At 43.6% G+C, this 16627-nt stretch overlaps 6 protein-coding genes across 6 annotated transcripts; 2 read left to right on the top strand and 4 right to left on the bottom strand. All coding sequences in view use genetic code 12, as the record gives it.

The window, feature by feature from the left end:
- Nucleotides 1–220: 220 nt before the first annotated feature.
- Nucleotides 221–883, bottom strand: CXQ85_002354 (E2 ubiquitin-conjugating protein; the record flags this gene model as incomplete). The annotated part of the gene is made up of 1 exon (XM_025486035.1): nucleotides 221–883. One exon carries the CDS (start codon nucleotides 881–883, stop codon nucleotides 221–223), a length of 663 nt encoding a protein of 220 aa, XP_025341500.1.
- A 180-nt stretch (nucleotides 884–1063) lies between these two features.
- On the bottom strand, nucleotides 1064–10113 carry CDC39 (CCR4-NOT core subunit; the record flags this gene model as incomplete). Its single annotated transcript, XM_025486034.1, has 2 exons — nucleotides 1064–7734; nucleotides 8472–10113. The coding sequence occupies 2 exons, from the start codon at nucleotides 10111–10113 to the stop codon at nucleotides 1064–1066; spliced, it is 8313 nt and encodes a 2770-aa protein (XP_025341499.1).
- A 1057-nt stretch (nucleotides 10114–11170) lies between these two features.
- On the top strand, nucleotides 11171–11863 carry CXQ85_002352 (uncharacterized protein; the record flags this gene model as incomplete). The annotated part of the gene is made up of 1 exon (XM_025486033.1): nucleotides 11171–11863. One exon carries the CDS (start codon nucleotides 11171–11173, stop codon nucleotides 11861–11863), a length of 693 nt encoding a protein of 230 aa, XP_025341498.1.
- A 120-nt stretch (nucleotides 11864–11983) lies between these two features.
- Nucleotides 11984–12998, bottom strand: CXQ85_002351 (uncharacterized protein; the record flags this gene model as incomplete). Its single annotated transcript, XM_025486032.1, has 2 exons — nucleotides 11984–12205; nucleotides 12522–12998. The coding sequence occupies 2 exons, from the start codon at nucleotides 12996–12998 to the stop codon at nucleotides 11984–11986; spliced, it is 699 nt and encodes a 232-aa protein (XP_025341497.1).
- A 181-nt stretch (nucleotides 12999–13179) lies between these two features.
- On the bottom strand, nucleotides 13180–14022 carry CXQ85_002350 (uncharacterized protein; the record flags this gene model as incomplete). The annotated part of the gene is made up of 1 exon (XM_025486031.1): nucleotides 13180–14022. One exon carries the CDS (start codon nucleotides 14020–14022, stop codon nucleotides 13180–13182), a length of 843 nt encoding a protein of 280 aa, XP_025341496.1.
- A 1223-nt stretch (nucleotides 14023–15245) lies between these two features.
- On the top strand, nucleotides 15246–16448 carry CXQ85_002349 (FTR1 family protein; the record flags this gene model as incomplete). Its single annotated transcript, XM_025486030.1, has 1 exon — nucleotides 15246–16448. The coding sequence occupies one exon, from the start codon at nucleotides 15246–15248 to the stop codon at nucleotides 16446–16448; it is 1203 nt and encodes a 400-aa protein (XP_025341495.1).
- Nucleotides 16449–16627: the final 179 nt, after the last annotated feature.

The raw sequence follows: 16627 nt of genomic DNA, 5'->3' as shown, positions 1-16627 counted from the left end.
CTGTTTTCTTTTTTTTTTTAAAAAAAAAAAATTCTTCCTATGATTATCGTTTTTTATTCCTTCTTCTATGTAGTAAGAATAGCTTGATATTTCTAGACCGGAGAAGTTTCTCTCACTTATCTACCTACTTATTGAGAAAATCAGGGTTTGCTGATAAAGCATATTGCTTGCTTATGGGACTTCTAAATTTAATGATATGAACGCTAGATCCGTGTGCGTCTTAGTTGGATTCCTTCAACAACTCCTCCAAGATTTTGTTCTCTAATTCTGCTCTGTTACTCACTCCATCGAAACTCTTCACTCCCATTCTTCTCAAAACATCAATGGAAGTGGCTCTCTGGAATCCCATATTTTCGAATTGGCTGACAATGCCCTCATCAATTCCATAGAGGGCAGCATCGCTAACCTCGGTTTTTCCAACCGCACTCTCGTCAGCAGCGTAAAGCTTGGTCCAATAAGCTGCAGTGTCTTCGAATCCTTTCTTGTTGGTGATATAATGCTTGGCAACTTCAGCATCCTGTGGATCATTGGGCTCTGGGGACTGGAGCAATGATTGCAATGAAATCAAGGAAGATTTCAAAGTCAAGATTGGGGTCCAGGCATCCTTCAAAATATCCAAGCAAATGGCACCCGTAACGGATGAAATATTGGGGTGATAGATCTTAGTGTTGAACTTCATCACAGGTGGCTTGAAAGGGTACTCATTTGGAATGACGATGTCAACTTTGAACACGCCCTTCTCATATGGTGTACCCGGTGGACCCTGGAAAAGTCCAATAAGATGAGTCAAGTCACTTTCGTTGACGAGTTCAAGATTCACTCCACTTTGGGTATCTTGACGACATTCTTCAAGTTCCTTGGCGATTCTCTTTACTCTTGACATCTTTTGAAGTCGGTGAGCTGATTGCCTTTGACTTTCGCATACTACTGTTGAGGCCTCCGATACACTGTCGTGCGCACATCAACCAGGCTGTCAGTTGCTTCGCTCTAGACAAGGCACTAGTTATCGTTAATGCATCTATTAGAAATAGCTAATATACAAAATAAAAGTGGGGTCGTCAGATTATTGGCTGACACCCTTGAATGCTCGTAACAACGTATCTAAAACCACCCGAACTTCTTGCGGTGCGGTTTTGATGAATGGCAATGATGCGAGGTTTTGTTTTCCATTGCACAAAATCTCTTTGGCAACAGCCGTAAGACCCCATGGCCTAGGTCTCACAACAGCTCTTTCGAGGATTACCCTCAAAACGATCTCTTGAACCTCGTTTTGAATAACGTCAGAATTCCAATTGGCCTCGTTGAATAAATGAACAAGAAGCTGGACGGACCACACAGTGTGGCTATTTGGATATCTGAGCTGATTCACAACGGCGCACATAAGATGATAACGGAACTCTGTAGAACCGATGTTCAAGAGGTCCACGACTAGACTAGCGTGCGACGATTGCGGACTGAAAGCTGATCCATTCTTTTGGGAACGTTCCTCAATGGCAGATGTCGTAACGTGCAACACCAAGGCGTTGATGAGCTTAACATTGTAATGAACCACTTCGAAGCCGTAATCCGCAGAGTCCTTTGGATGGTTCAATTTGGTGCCAGCGTGAATCGAACGCATTAAGCCTGGCGCCGGGATTCTCAAGTAATTATCCACTGGCTTCTTCAAGCCAACCTTCACAAGATCGTCCATCGGGTTGTAGAACACTGATGGATCTAAATCACTTCCATTAGTCTCGTTAAGGTTAAGATCGGTGCTATGTGGATCTTCAGCGACCAAACCATTTGGTGTCGCAGATAATAGCACGTTGCGAAGTTGAATATAGTTTGAAGGGATAGCGCTTATCAACTGGTAGTGACATTCCACGACAAATTCGGGGTAATCATGACTTAATGCGACGAATATGCGGCTGATGGCTCTGTATATCACGCTAATAACATCCGTCTGGCTCGACTCGTCCCTCGAATAGACATTCTGGAATTTCAAAAGCGCTGTCAAAAGTCGAGCTGCCGCAGCATAGCCAGCCTTGTTAGGAAGTTCAATGAGCTTGGGGAGGAACATGCGGTGAGAAATCAAAGGAATCCAAGCAAAAGCGAAACCCGGATAAACCGTGGGTTGAAGACTGTTAAACACGTCGCTCAATACAGGGAAGAATCTTTCATCAAGATGAGCAGTAGCGTTGACATCATGAATGGATGCGTCAGCGTAAGTGCACATCATGGTCGAAAAGATTCTGAAGTATGCTCTTTCATTCCAGTTTGTGTTAGCAAGTTCATGCTCTTCAATTAATACCAACGAGATAACTCCAATAACGGTCTTCAACCATTCGGTCGCGTTACTGGCATCTGAAGGAGTGAACCTCAATACAACCCTCACAATTAAAATTGCAAGGCAATCAACAGCCAAGTAAACCTCGCGCTGTGTACGGCTCCTGATTTCGTGTTCCGCAGCAAAAGCACCTGTTGCAATCTCAGTTGCAGCTTTGAAGAAAACTTCCACCTTTGACGGTTCCGTCAAAAATCCAGCATGGAAGAGCGCATCAAGGAAGTTCTTCTGTAAGGGAATGGCCTCATCACCATGGCCAAGTAGCTTCGTCCACTCTGCAAATAAGTAGCCACTTTGCACATACATGCTTGGTGGTTTACTTGCGATGCTTGGAAGAGCAGGAATAGCGGACTTGCTGAGGAAATCGAATAATTCATCACGAGCAGCGATAGCCTGTGAACTTTCATTTGTAGTCTCGTCAGCTTTATACTGTGAGAGAGCTGCAAGCGTGACGGCGAAGTCAGACCTCAAAGCAATTGGACGAGGTTCTTCGGCACTGAAAACCTTCAACAAAAGAGTTGCTGCGAACTTGACAAGGACGGGACTTTGTGACTCCTGGATCAACTTTCCAATAGGACCATCGAGCTTCGTAGGGTTTACCAACTGCACCTTCATCAACGAGAAGATCACAGGCATATTGAACTTCCTCTGATCCACAGAGTGAACCATCCACCAAGTTACATCTTTGGCAGTCGATGGGGAGTACTCGCACAAACGATCCAACACAACAACGAAGATTTCACTACTCATTGGGTTCTCGTGGGTTTGTGTGAACAAACAATTAACAGCGTATTGAGCGACCTTAAGTAGTAAGTCTGGGTGTTTCAATGCATTGCTCTGACAAAGGCTCAAAGCCTGTGAAACAGTTTGCAATATTGGATGATCGGCAGGGAGCTCACTAAGATTGTTCTCCTTCACAGACCCTAACATTTGGATAGTCTTCTCGCACATCTGGGTGATCATAGCACACAACTGGTCGACAGTGGCCATGTCATCGTTTTGCATGACAGCAGAGGCCTGCTGAGGAGTGACTTGAGATGGAACACTGCCCCTACCAGAGGATCCATCATGCGCTGGAACTTGAGAAAGATTATTCGCATTAAGAGGAATGGGTTGAGCACCAGGAGTCTGAGCCGCCTGTTGATGTACCTGGGGCTGTGGAACTGAAAGCTGTGGTGTCTGCCTCTGGGCACTTTGTTGTTCCGGCCTATTGATGGTGTTTGATCCGAACGAATAGTAAATGTTCAATTGAGAATCACGCAAACCATCCTGTTGTAAACCCAATGGCGGTGGTAACTGAAGAGCATAATCAGAAGCGTTTTCACTGCGGAAATGCTCTCCGGGAGGGATCACTTCTCTAGCATGGACCTGGGACCGCATCCGTTCCTCAATGAGCTCACCAATGTTGCTGGCTGCCAACTTTTCGACTATTTCAACACATAAGTCAACATTACTTTGAATGGCAACACTAAGTTCGTTCAATGGAAGTTCGTTAGGGTTAACTTGGTTACTCAACAACTGGAGCATGGTAGCCTCAATGGTTTCGATCAATATTTTGCGTCCTGTGCAGACGACCATACTGTGGGTGAGTTGTTGAGCGAGGATAAGATATGCCTTTCTGAACTTGGCGACATCACCTTCCGTAGCGAAGTCTTTCTTTACTAAAGCCTCTGTCGTTGTCAACACAGCCTCAGATACTCTGCTCAAAATTGGAACAGCACATTCACGTACAGCACGAGCCAACGAAGCTTGCAACGCCCTCCTGAGATTTGGATTTTGTGTGAAAACAGTGTTTCCGGTCAAGTTGCTGAAAGAAGCATCCAATTGATTCGAACCAGGAGGCTGAATTCCCTCTTCCTCAGGCTGTCTAGGTTGTTGGCTGACGTGTGGAGGAAGCTGCTGCTGTTGTTGCTGCTGTTGCTGCTGTTGCTGATGCTGTAACATTGCAGCCTGTTGCTGCATTTGATGCTGCAAATGTAAGTCCTGCTCCGGAACATCACTGGAGGCCCGGCCGAACCCGCCAGGTAAGCCATTGGGTTCTTGACGTATACCGAAGAGAGCAGCCAAGGCTTCTGGCTTCGGATTGTGCAGTCTGACAAGAGTAGATGGCTCTATCGACTTCACATTTAAGCCTAACGAATTCAAAAGCACCTCGATCTCAAACTTCAAATTCAACTTCAAATCCGCACATTCATACAACTCCACTAACACACTGGAAATACCCAAAACCCATGGATTTGGTGCCTTGAACACCTTGGAATAGCTCGCTTGATCCAAAACCTTGCAAACGAATGGAATAATAAGATGAAGTGTGTTAAAGTCGAACGCCTCCAAAAGAAGATACTTCAAGGCAATCTGATCTCTTTTGAGGGGCCTGTCATGGGCGAGAGTAATCTTTCCAAGCCAAGCACCTAGGTTCTTGGTTTGCGACCGCTCCATTGTAGTATCCTTGGACTTCCCCAAAAGTCGCTGAACCTCCAACAAGGTGGTATTGAGAACAATTTCATAAAGAAGAACATTGTGCAAGGAAAAGACCAATGATGCATATAAGCCATGGTTGTTTGGCTCTGTCTTAGCTCTCTCACTGACAAGGTATTTTGCAAACCACGAAAAGTACTTCTCCTGAAGAAGTTCTTTGATGTCAGGGATCTTGGAGTCAACATTGTCAGCGGTCATGTTGTTCACTGAGAATAAGAGCTTGTCCGAGACGCCCTCGTCCGGTTCCTCCTGAGTGACGAAACCCACATTTTTACTTAATTGAGCAATCGAGTTGTAAACCACTTTAGGCTCGTCTCTAACAGGCGTAGTAGTGTCTCCTCTACCACCTTGAGGGGCATTGGTATCTGGACAAGGAATTCCAACGGAGGCATCTTTGACGATTTGGTACATTTTTGCGTGGGCTGACAACGACTGGCATTTGAGTAAATGCTTGCAATACATTGGATACTCGTGTAGCCTGGACTTGAAATTGTACAAGGATTGGACTGCAAATTTGAACAAATGTGAATCCTGAGGCTGATTACAAGATTCCCAAATGAAATTGAGCGCAACAGTCAAGGTTGTGCCTTGAATTAAATCCTTCTGCAAGAGTGCTCCAAAAAGAAGGGATGTTGATGCCAAGGCCGTAAGCGGGTACTCTGAGAAGAAGCGGTATTCATCAATCAATGAATGGATCATGCATGCGAAAATGTCCTGATCGTGAGGGTTGTCGCTGGTCTTCATCCGGGATAGCATGTCGACGATTTCCTTGATCTCCACGTCTTTATTATACATCTTCGAGTAGTAGGCCTTCATTTCCTGTTCAACCTGAGTGGGGAAAATATTCGCGTACTGTTCTTCGTTAGCTAAAATCGCTTGGTCATGTCCTGTTCCAAAGTTAATAAGCCTTGGGTAGGTAGTAAGAAGTGACAACTGAAGATTCTTAAGATGGTCAGCATCAACAAATCCCTGAGACGACTTTACAATATCAAGCAAACGGTAAACAACCGAGACCTTCAAAGCCCTGCAGTTATCAAGGGGACGAGAATCCGCGGGTAACTGTTGTTGCTGTTGCTGCTGATCTTGTTGACCCTTTTCGAAATCTTGAGCGGTTCTAGCCTCCAAAAGCTCAAGTAATGCTGGATAAAAGGTAGTTCGCAAATTAGCGTCCTTTGAGTCCTTAGTGAGAACAGCTTCGAAATCATAGCCAAAATTGGTTGCCTCGATGAGGAAATTAAGGAAGAGGGCGTAATCCGTGGTACGAGCTTTCTGCAAAAGGTCTTCAATTAACCCCGAAGAAGTTGATGCCATGATTACTTTACTGAGCGCTTCTGGTTTTCTTCTGCTCGTGTAGTACTCGATGAGTTTTGCAATAGCAAGATTAACATCAAGTTCTTTAAACTTCCGCAAAACATCGCGAAGATGGCCAAGGTTAGCATCTTGAAGGGGCTTGTCCATGATAATAGCAAAAACCCTATCAATTCTATCAAGGACATAAAGCGATTTGTCTGGTATTGCCAATGCTCCAGCAATAACATGATGAGGCTGACTAGTGCAGTGGACCTCAAACATTTGTGCTAGCCAAAAGTCAAACTTCTTGTCACCCTCCGACTGCATTTGATTCTGTTGGGGTGTTTGAGAAGTAATCTTCGCCATGACCTGTACTTCGAGCTTGGCAATGTTCACAAACTTTAAGAGCTCTTGGTCTTGTTGTTCATTCTCATAGCATAGAGTGAGGTTCGAGGAATTGAGAATATCGAAAGCTCCGCGCTGTGTTGGCATCGATTGCAAGATGAAAAGAAGGGTTTTGTCGAACCACCAGTCATGTGTCAAGAAAATGTCTGCAAGGCCCTGTTTGAAATCAAGCGCCGAGAGAAATTGAGTAACACTCGCTAGCGAGGGCTGGCTGTTTCGTTTAGATGCATCAAAAAGATAGTCTTGGATGTGTGCAAAGATGTTGAACCAATTGAGGCTCAAAGAAGAATCAACATTTTTTAAACAAGCCTGCAATTGCGCACCCTTTGCATTAGCTTCAGGTAAATTATTGACAAACGTAAGAGCAGTGACACCGCCGTTGGTAGATGATATGCCCTGCGAGCCAGGAATTAAAACTTCGGCTAATAAAAGTGCAACGCTCTCATCAACTTCTCCGGCCTTGAGGTTCAAAAGTGATGGCAAGAGCTTCCTTGGTATCAAGTTCTCGGGTCCAATCTCTATCAAAAGATCTTTAAATGACATATCCAAAACTGAAGTTAAAAATGTGCGTACAGCAGTCAAGCTATCACCGTAAGCGTTAAAGTAGCCAAGTGATAAGACTTTGTAAAGGAAAGGAAAATTTCTCTGCTCTAAGATAAATTTAAGGAGTAAATTAATCCAAGATCTGTCGTCTGCTGAACTTCTGGAGTTTACAAGGTCTGAAACTGCAGCAAACTTTTCTGAGACGTACTTTTTGACTTGCTCTTTCTTATCTGGAAGAGCTTTTTCAGTGACTATGAGAAATTCGAGTAAAGGGTCGGTTTTAAACCTTGAAATGAACTCAAACGCTTCGAAATGTGGTGAAGTAACAGACTTAAGTTCAGCGATAAAAACCTCGTAATTCTCAGTGGAAGTGGAAAAGTTTTTAAGGATGCAATCTAAGATATTTTCAGCAGGCTTTTTAGTGGGGCCAAGTGCACTGCAAAAAACGAGGTAGAAAACTTTTCTGTAGAAGAAGGCGACAGTCCTGTTACACGCAGCAGTTTTCTCTGATCTATTCTCGTGCTTGAGAATATATTTAATCTGGTTGTAATTAGATTGCCAGTTTTCCGAATCAGCAGTGGTGATTAGAATACTAATTTGCAAAAGAATAACTTCCCGAACTTCGTAGTTGTTAACTTGCTCAAGATCTCTTCTCTCAATGTGAAGGGCAGTGGAAGACGAAGGTGAGTATTGGCCTGTGGCCCGTGTATATGCTTGCGAAGTCACTGTTCTCTAAGATTGTCTCGGCTAAGGACAGTGTAGCTGAGCTTTATGAAAAGTACACTGAAGCTGCCAAGACAAGGTTTGATAATTTCCAGAATGTGAGGCTTACTCGCAAATGAATACAGCTGGTTTGGGACTGCTAGTAGGCGATTGAATATCGGGAACTAGGTATGTTTCACTTTTTGATGAAAGTGGGGAGAATTCAGTATGCCTTTTAATGTATGTGATCAGTACTCACTACAAAATTTTGGCGAGTGAAGTTCGCATAGGGTTACCCGGCCAAAGGTATGTTGCCTAGTTAACACATAATGGGACATTATTAGCGTCAACGAAGTAAATTGAACGTTCAAAGCAAATTGATATTAAACTTTTATCCAGTAATAAGGCTTTTGTGATTTATTTATTTTGGTATATGTACATTTCGTTTTTTAGAGGTCTATATTTTCCAGAACCAGTAGTGAAGGCAAATCGCAAGTATACGCGAAATCTGAAAATGTGTCTTACGTAGGTAAATTAGAGTTGAATTTGGCATTGACTGTTGCAATACAACAAACGAAACAAAAAAAAAAAAAAGAAACAAAACCAAACAAAACAACATCGATAATCACCAGCATTTTTTTTTCTAAAGTAGTAACTACAATATTATCATTCCTTGAAACCGATTTCTTATTCTTTAATATATATACCCATTACCAATCCATAGCCTGACTTATTTCATTCCTGAGTGTCTCATCCTCTAATTTTTCAAATGCCTTCTTCAAGTAAAACTTAAGCATTTGATTCTCCAGAACAAGCTCATCCAACGAGCTGTCTCCTGCTATTTTACCAGCAGAACCAGAAGACTTTCCATTCACTGGGCCCTTCAGTAATTCGGAGAAAGATTTATTCGGTTCTGACGAGCACGAGCTAAAGTCCGAGTAGACAGATTCGGAATCTCCTTTAGAAGAACCCGAGAATAACGACAGTGCTGATGTTGTAGTGTTATTTGACCTGTCGAAAGATAAGTCAGCCGTGGACCTCGAACTAACAGACTCCAGCAGAGAAGCTGATAACGGTGTGAGTTCATGTGCTGTGCTGATTGAGAAGCTCTTGAGCTTCTCCATAACTGAGATATTTCTCTTGTGGGTCTTCTTGGGCTTTGGCTTGAGACTGTAAGGAGTAGAACGCATTGGCTTGTTGAGGGAAGAAAAGTGTTCATGGTCCCAAGACAACAACAAGTCACCAAAGAAGGATGGTAAGCTGTTGATAACGTTACCCCATTTGGAGCCATTTAAAAGATGTTGGTAAACAACTTCCTCATCTCCGTGATCAAAACTCATCAAAATCGGTCTGTTCTTGAGAAGCAAACCGACCGATATCTTGAATGATCCAACTTTCCACCCCTCAATGAGACAGAAGTCGACGACTTTGTTGTTGATCGACAAGTCGGGAGCATGAATCAAGGAGAAAGAGAGCCACCATTGATAAAGAAAAACTCTGCAATCACAGAAACTCGTCAAATGATTGGCCAACTCTTCATCGAGAGCTCTGAGAATATCAATGAATTCAGTGAACCATTTTTCCAATCCTGAAGACATGGACGATGCTATGAAGATTTGTCTTAATTCTGGCTCGGAATCCATCACCTTGCACAAGGTATGGAAGGTGAGTTCTTCATCTCTCAACTGACTGTAAAGTGTCCCGACTAAGAAGAGCAAGCCTTGACAGTAGCCTAGCTCGAGATCATAGTTGGCATACACATTGAGCACCGTTTGTAAGGATTTGATAGTGTCGCTTCTCTCAAAGAACGCAATATTGGGGAATGTTCTACCCAAGTCTTTGTTAATTTGCTTTGCAATGTCAGCATTGTATGAGTGCTGGAAGTTATTGTAAAGCATCGAAGACAGATCAGGAATATAACTGTGGTTCTCTTGGTTAACTGTAACGAGCTTCTGCCAGATCAACGGGCGAAGCTGGAAAGGGATTCCCTTTTGCAAGAACACCATGAGGGTATAGTTGGGTAACAAAAGCATGGTTTTGTAAGGATTCAGCAAGAACGCAAGCCAGTACGTCTTTTCAGTTTCTGAGCCCCATCCACGGCGATGAGTCTGAATAAACTTAGCACAACAGCTGGAATTCATCTCTGATAAGGCATTACCGCAGACATCACAGCAGGTAAGATCATCAAGCCAGTACAGATGGTTCTCGAAAATGGCATCAATGGATTCTTCCGTAATAGTCTCAGTGACGGCAGGACCATCGGTGAATTTGTTGAGCTCAGCTTGGAGATCCAAATGGTCCAACAAGAGCTGCTTGGATGGAGATACTAGCGAGAGAGACTCCTCGAACTCCAAGAGGGATTCTGAAATCATTCTTAAAGAATGACGAGAAATACCAACAATTGAAACTAACAAGCAAGTAAGATTCTTAAAGAATCAAGTAGTAAGAAGGAATGACTGGGGTAAGTAATTGAAGGGTTTCTAAGATATGGGGGGCACCTTTGCACAAGGCAGAAGTTTCTTCCTTATAAGGCAAAGAAGGCTGGAGGGTGTTGCCTAAAAGGGCAGGAGACGAATAAGGCACATGCAGGCCGCGTGTTCCCTTGCCTATGGTCTATTGATGAATTACCTTCATTTGACGAACCATTTTGACTAGACAAAGCCGACCATTCAATTCTCTTCAACACACTCTACGCATTGAACTGATTCATATTCTTCATACTCTGTTCATAAGGTTCTTTGGTGGCCCTTTGGTGGCCCTTTGGACAGTGCCTGTGGAAGCGCGCTTGTACAAGTGGATGCAAACATTGCACGTCAGCGTGCATCGTCAAGAAGCGTACCTAGTCAAAACACTAAACCTACGAGGTACTTTTGTTTCAGCTTGGCTTTTGCAGCTGAATCTGTAAGGGGGTAGAATACGATAGGGCAGGTTCAGGGATTGGTCGAGCTGCTTAAACACTAGAAAGCTTATTACAGAGTTAGCCACTTTTGAGTGTTCGCAGCCATTGCAGCCGCTCACATATGGAAGCATAAGGCTGGCCTAAGGCTTGTGTCCAAGAAGCCGAGCAGAAAGCCCCAGACATGGAGCATAACCATGTAGTGTCTGTTCGCCTTTTACCTCAAAGATCTCTCATTCTATGTCGATTTAAGTTAAGAGAACGAGAACTATCTAGCTGAAGAGTACTTTTTCAGTAGAGCTACAAGTCCTCTCACATTCTCGCCAACAGTTGGTTACATGTCGATTATGAGCCATTAGATATTTTTAGCTCAAAATATTCTTTCTTTTGTTGTCTCCTTCAAACTGGCTCCAAGAATAAAACACGATTTTTCAAATCGCCAAAATGCTTTCTTCTTTGTTCCTAACATCCATGTATGCCTGTCTCCACACAATCGCACTGCAGAAGAAATCTTACTCATTCACCTCATCACCATGGTTTATTTCTTCAAAGCAGCTATCAAGTCTGATCTAGACGAATTCGCTCTAGATGACGGCTCGGAATGCGTCATCTACATGGGTAGAGATAAGGTGGAGAACGATACCCTTTTGAAGAAGTCGCATCCAAAGAATATATGGTTTCACGTCGACAAGCATAGCTCTGCTCACTTGTACATACAGCTTAGTGCTGAGGAGCAGAACCAGAAGTTTGAAGATCTCAAGCTCAGTCAAGATCTACTAGAACAGGTCGGCCAGCTCACGAAAGCTAACTCCATCAAGGCCAACAAGCTCAACAACATATCCATCATATATACCCCAGTTGATAACCTTAGATCGGATGGCTCAATGGATATCGGTACTGTCACATTCATTAACCCTCAGAAGGTGAAGCGTGTTCATATTTCCAAGAAAGAGAACGCCATTGTGAATAAACTCAACAAGACAAAGACAGAGATGTCCACTGAAGCATTTGCCCAGCAGCAAGATGAAATGCTCAAAGAGTGGACAAGAAACAAGAAAGAGCTTCAAAGGAAACAAGAGCAAAATGAGAGAGAGGTTTCCAAGCAATACGAAGAGCAGAAAGCTTTTAATAAAGACCCATACGCAAGTATGTTCTCAGAGGAGAACCTACGTGCCAGCAGCAACGAATTCCGTAACGAGAATTGGGTTGAAGACGAGTTTTGGTAAAGTTCAGACTGTTCAATTATGTTGAGTTTTGGTAGCCGGGATAAACTAGGAACCTTTCTAATATCTACAGAGACAAGTTTATCATCACAGTTTATGTAGTATTTATGCGTAACTTATGCTCTAATCGAGTTTGATTGGGAACTTGCCAGCTTCTCTCTGGTCATTCCACTTTTCGACCCAGTCGACTGGGCACAAGGAGGTGAAAGTCTTGAAGAAGATCTGACATGGCTCGAACTCCTCGCCTTTCACGTTAACACACTTGTGGTAGTCAACGTAGTTCTGAGCACAGTGCTTTGTCTGGTTGGTGAAAGGGAATCTTGGGTCGAACTGGGGAGTTTCGAACTTGAAGTTTTCTAAATCCAAAGCCATTATTGATAGAAATGAATGGGAGGTTGATGTAGTGAGACTCAAAGTCGTTGATGAAACTTACGATTTTTTGACTATGGTGCGAAATGCCCTCAGGCTATTGGCTGGCATACCACTGTGTGCAGGCAATACTGAGCAGCTCACCTCGCTAGCCATTTTTTGTCACCGTTATCAGCCCACCAGACGCGATATGAACATGTTAATTAAGTTCAATTCCATTGCTAAGCAAGCAAAACTATTGGGTATTCCATTCAGGAAGTTTGCTGGCTGTAACGTTTACCGCTTTTCTCACTAGTAGGATGCTCAAACAAGGAATGTCGTACACCTTGTGGCCCTGGATCTCTTTTCTAGCTGCCTTCTCTTGATCTCCCATTTCAATCTCGTCTCCAAAAAATGCTTGAATGTTAGCTATACTATGTTTCGATGCATAGCTGGGGTTTATAAGTGATGGCAGCAGTGAAAGCCGGTTTAACTGCTGCAAATCCTTAGGACCCTTCTGCTTTATCTGCTCCACAATTGCAACAAGCTTTTTGACCTCATTACCCTTCGAAGTGAGAAGTGCTAGTTTATCATTATTCAAACTTTCAATTGCTTGCTGTATGGATCTCTCCACCGGCGTGTTTCTGGATATAGGGAAGACACTAGTGTCCATCTTAGGACTCACATTCAAAACGGAGGACACTTCCACATATAGTTCACGAGACTCAGTGACAAATACTTCTTGTTCTTCATTGGAGATTTCAGCCAATCGTTCCTCTCCTGATGGCATCTTGGGGGTCTAAAGAAGGCTGCTGATACTTGAGATATGCGTCTGTCGCATCTCACTTTTTCCGATGTACAAGTAGGAGACACTCAATGCGATGGAGGTACGTCATTCCAGCCCACAAGATGAAGTTGGCCTTATAAAGACCTAAAATGACATATTTTGTAGCTCTAAGTATTTTGATATTCTAGGAAGATGGATTGTTGCGCGAAGACCTTGAGCTGCCAGGAGGCCTCCTGTGCCTCTGTGAGGAGTTTCCTTCGCCAGTGGTATTGTCAAAGTATGAATCTTGTTCTTGAGATCGTTCTGATGAAGGCGTTGTAATTAGCAGGCTCGAATGGCCCCCTAGCATTCCTTGTTCACCAAATCGGTTGTTTAACGCCTCGCGACGAATGCGCTCATTTTGCATCCATTCCCTACTTTTACGATCCATCAGCGTGCCCAGCTTCCACGAACCGTGGCTGCCACGGCTAGTATCCAGACTAGAATTATGTATGCTCATTGTGTCCGACGAACCGTATCTGTTGGTGGTGGAACAGGCGTAGAACCGGTCGTAACGCACAGCTTGCAACATATCCGAATGATATTGGAGCAATGTGCTTACTTTTGGATTCTTCCCCAAGGCAGCGGGTGCATGGTAAAAACCCTTCTTCTTTCTCATTGGCGGCGAAAAAGGTATCCCTTCCGGTATTCTACCAGGTGGCGGTGGAGACTCCACTGGAGTCGGAGGTGCACTTCTGAGGGGAACAGCATATCCATTTGGATCAATCATGTACAAGTTATTAGCGTTATCGGCAAAAATGGTCCCCGGGGGTGAAGCCTGGTTGGCTAGTGGCTGCATTGCATGAGATGGCTGTGAGTCTGTGTCTTGAGAAGCGTCATGTTGGGAGCCCGGGATGCTCCTCTGTGATTGGGAGAGTTGCTTATCAGCGTTTGGATCCGTTGCACTATTCGGGAACATGTACAGCTCTGTCCCAATAGTGAGAGCCTCTAGCTCGTTGAGATTGCCTGTCTCTTCTGCGCTTGACATGTGGCTCTGTCGTACACTTATCCGTCCAAAGGTTATATGGACAAAGAAAACCAATCGGTGCTTGATACCAGCAAATGAAATTGTATTTAAGCGACACTATAAATTCCTACTTTGGTGAACCCCGTGGACTTTACTATTCAAGTGCGACGATTTCGTGAGCACCATACTTTCCTTCTCTTTTACCTTGATGTATACGGAAAGTGACGCGATTATAATATTAGTAGAAACCTGTCGCTTTCCTTCTTCACGCAACAACGACATTGTCTTAACACTTTGTCCTTCTCTACTCTGAGGCGGTCCTTTGCATCGGCAACTTTGAAACCGACTCCTGTGAGAAATTGCGTTGATGCATCCCTCAGCCGAAATTAATGCACGTCGTAGTCAATATTGGGCGCTGAGCATTTGTGTTGCACCCATTCGCTCTGAACACCAATATTTCCGCAGGAAGATTTTATCAGATAACGCGCAGTAACACCAGCCTGGTTTTACTCAGTCATCGAAGGACAAATCAGTGGAACAAACATCAATTAACAAACAACAGTGATCCCTCCATTCACCTCTATAGCCTAGAATATATCACCCCACCCACCTTTTGTGTTTGTTACACATAATTCCCTCAGCGAACCCCGTTTCATTGGGTCAAAACCACAGCCCGCCTCGCCTGTCTCCTGGGGGAGGCTGCATGGGTGGGTGCAGGTCAAGCTCGCAAAGCGGCAGTTGACACTTTTTTACGTCCTTGACACATTCGCCTTTTGGGCGCCCACTTGATGTACAGAAAGATTGTAGAGCACAAAAAAAAAAAAAAAAAAAGAAAAAAAAAAAAGAGCATAGGAACAGGAGGAAAGGAAATTAGTAGAATTCAAACCAATGCAATAGAGATATTAAACTAGATCTACTAAGGTTATCGCAGAAACAAAATTTCCGCTTTAGCACGGTCCCACCGATGCTGCTGCGTCATATCTTGACCCTCCATTGGTTATCATCTTACCCTGCACCGCATGAAGTCCACCTGATTTTGGTTACTGGCTCAATATGCAATGCAGCACGGACTGAATTCTCGTAAATCGAAGTTTTATCTCTGGCTTCATCTGTTTTGTGCCGTTTTCTTTCAATTTTGACATTTCCGGGTCGGCCCCCTCCCTCTACCATTTAAGCCGTCCCAAGTCCTCCCTGAATAGCTCTTGAAATTTTTCCTTTCCTCCTTTCTTTAATTCCTTCTTAGTATGACTAACGTCTTTAACGTTCAAGTCTTCTTTGTGGTCTTCAGAGAATCCTTGGAAGCAGTGCTTGTGGTTTCGGTTCTCTTAGCCTTCTTGAAGCAAGGTTTGGGAGGACCCGACCAGGATCAGGCCATTTACAAGAAACTTAGATTACAAGTTTGGGCAGGTTCCATTCTAGGCGTTTTCATCTGTTTATGTATCGGTTGTGCTTTTATCGCTGTCTTCTACACTCTTGGCCATGATATTTGGGGTAAGTCAGAAGAGATATGGGAGGGTACTTTCTGTATGATAGCCACAATCTTGATCACAATTATGGGTATTGCCATGTTGAGAATCAACAAAATGAAAGAGAAGTGGAGAACTAAGATTGCCCAGGCTTTGGTCAAAGAACCTGCTGTCTCTAAGGACAGGTTCAAGATCGGAAGGTTGACAACTAAATACTGTATGTTTGTTTTGCCCTTCATTACATGCTTGAGAGAAGGTTTGGAAGCAGTTGTGTTCGTTGGTGGTGTTGGTTTGTCTGACCACACTGGCGCTGCTGCTTTCCCACTTCCAGTGATCTGTGGTTTAATTGCAGGTATTGCTGTTGGCGTGATGCTTTACTACTTTGGTTCCTCAGCTTCTTTGCAAGTTTGCTTGATTATGTCAACTTGTATCTTGTACTTGATTTCTGCCGGCCTTTTTTCAAGGGGTGTATGGTACTTTGAAGCTCAAGTTTACAATGTCAAGACTGGTGGTGATGCATCTGAAAGTGGCTCTGGTCCAGGCTCTTACGATATTTCAAAGTCTGTCTGGCATGTCAACTGTTGCAACCCTGAACTCGACAATGGTTGGGATGTGTTCAACGCTTTATTGGGATGGCAAAACTCGGCCACTTATGGTTCAGTGATCTCTTACAACATTTACTGGCTTTTCTTGATTACTGTATTAGGCTTAATGTTGTTTGAGGAGAAGCGTGGTCACTTGCCCTTCTGCAAGAACCTCACACTTAGACAGCTTAATCCTATGTACCATATCAAGGGAAAGAAGAAGAACGAATTGACAAAGAAGGAACAAGAGGAGTTGTTCGACAAAGTCAGAAGACACAACTTTGGTGTGTCTGAAGCAGATAAGGAGTCATCTTCTGATGCTCTGAAGAGTGGTAAGGACGAGAAGAGTCCTCATGTTGCCGAGGAAAGAACGGTGGAAAAAACCGCCAGCAACTAAATTACAGGTATTGGGAATGGAATTCTCTACCATCTGGTAATCACATTGGTCACACACACAAACACACACACAAAGGCTGATGGATTACCTTTCGGCAAGACGATTTCCATTCAGGGAATACCATTCTAATTTTTTTTATCAAACTTTGTGCCAACTTTTATTATTTTGGGAGGAAAAGG

This window comes from Candidozyma haemuli (assembly GCF_002926055.2).
Source record: "Candidozyma haemuli strain B11899 chromosome Unknown C_2014730914, whole genome shotgun sequence".
NCBI classification, from domain to species: domain Eukaryota; kingdom Fungi; phylum Ascomycota; class Pichiomycetes; order Serinales; family Metschnikowiaceae; genus Candidozyma; species Candidozyma haemuli.
Note: the sequence above shows the minus strand (reverse complement) of the source record. Positions and strands in the feature narration are given on the sequence as shown.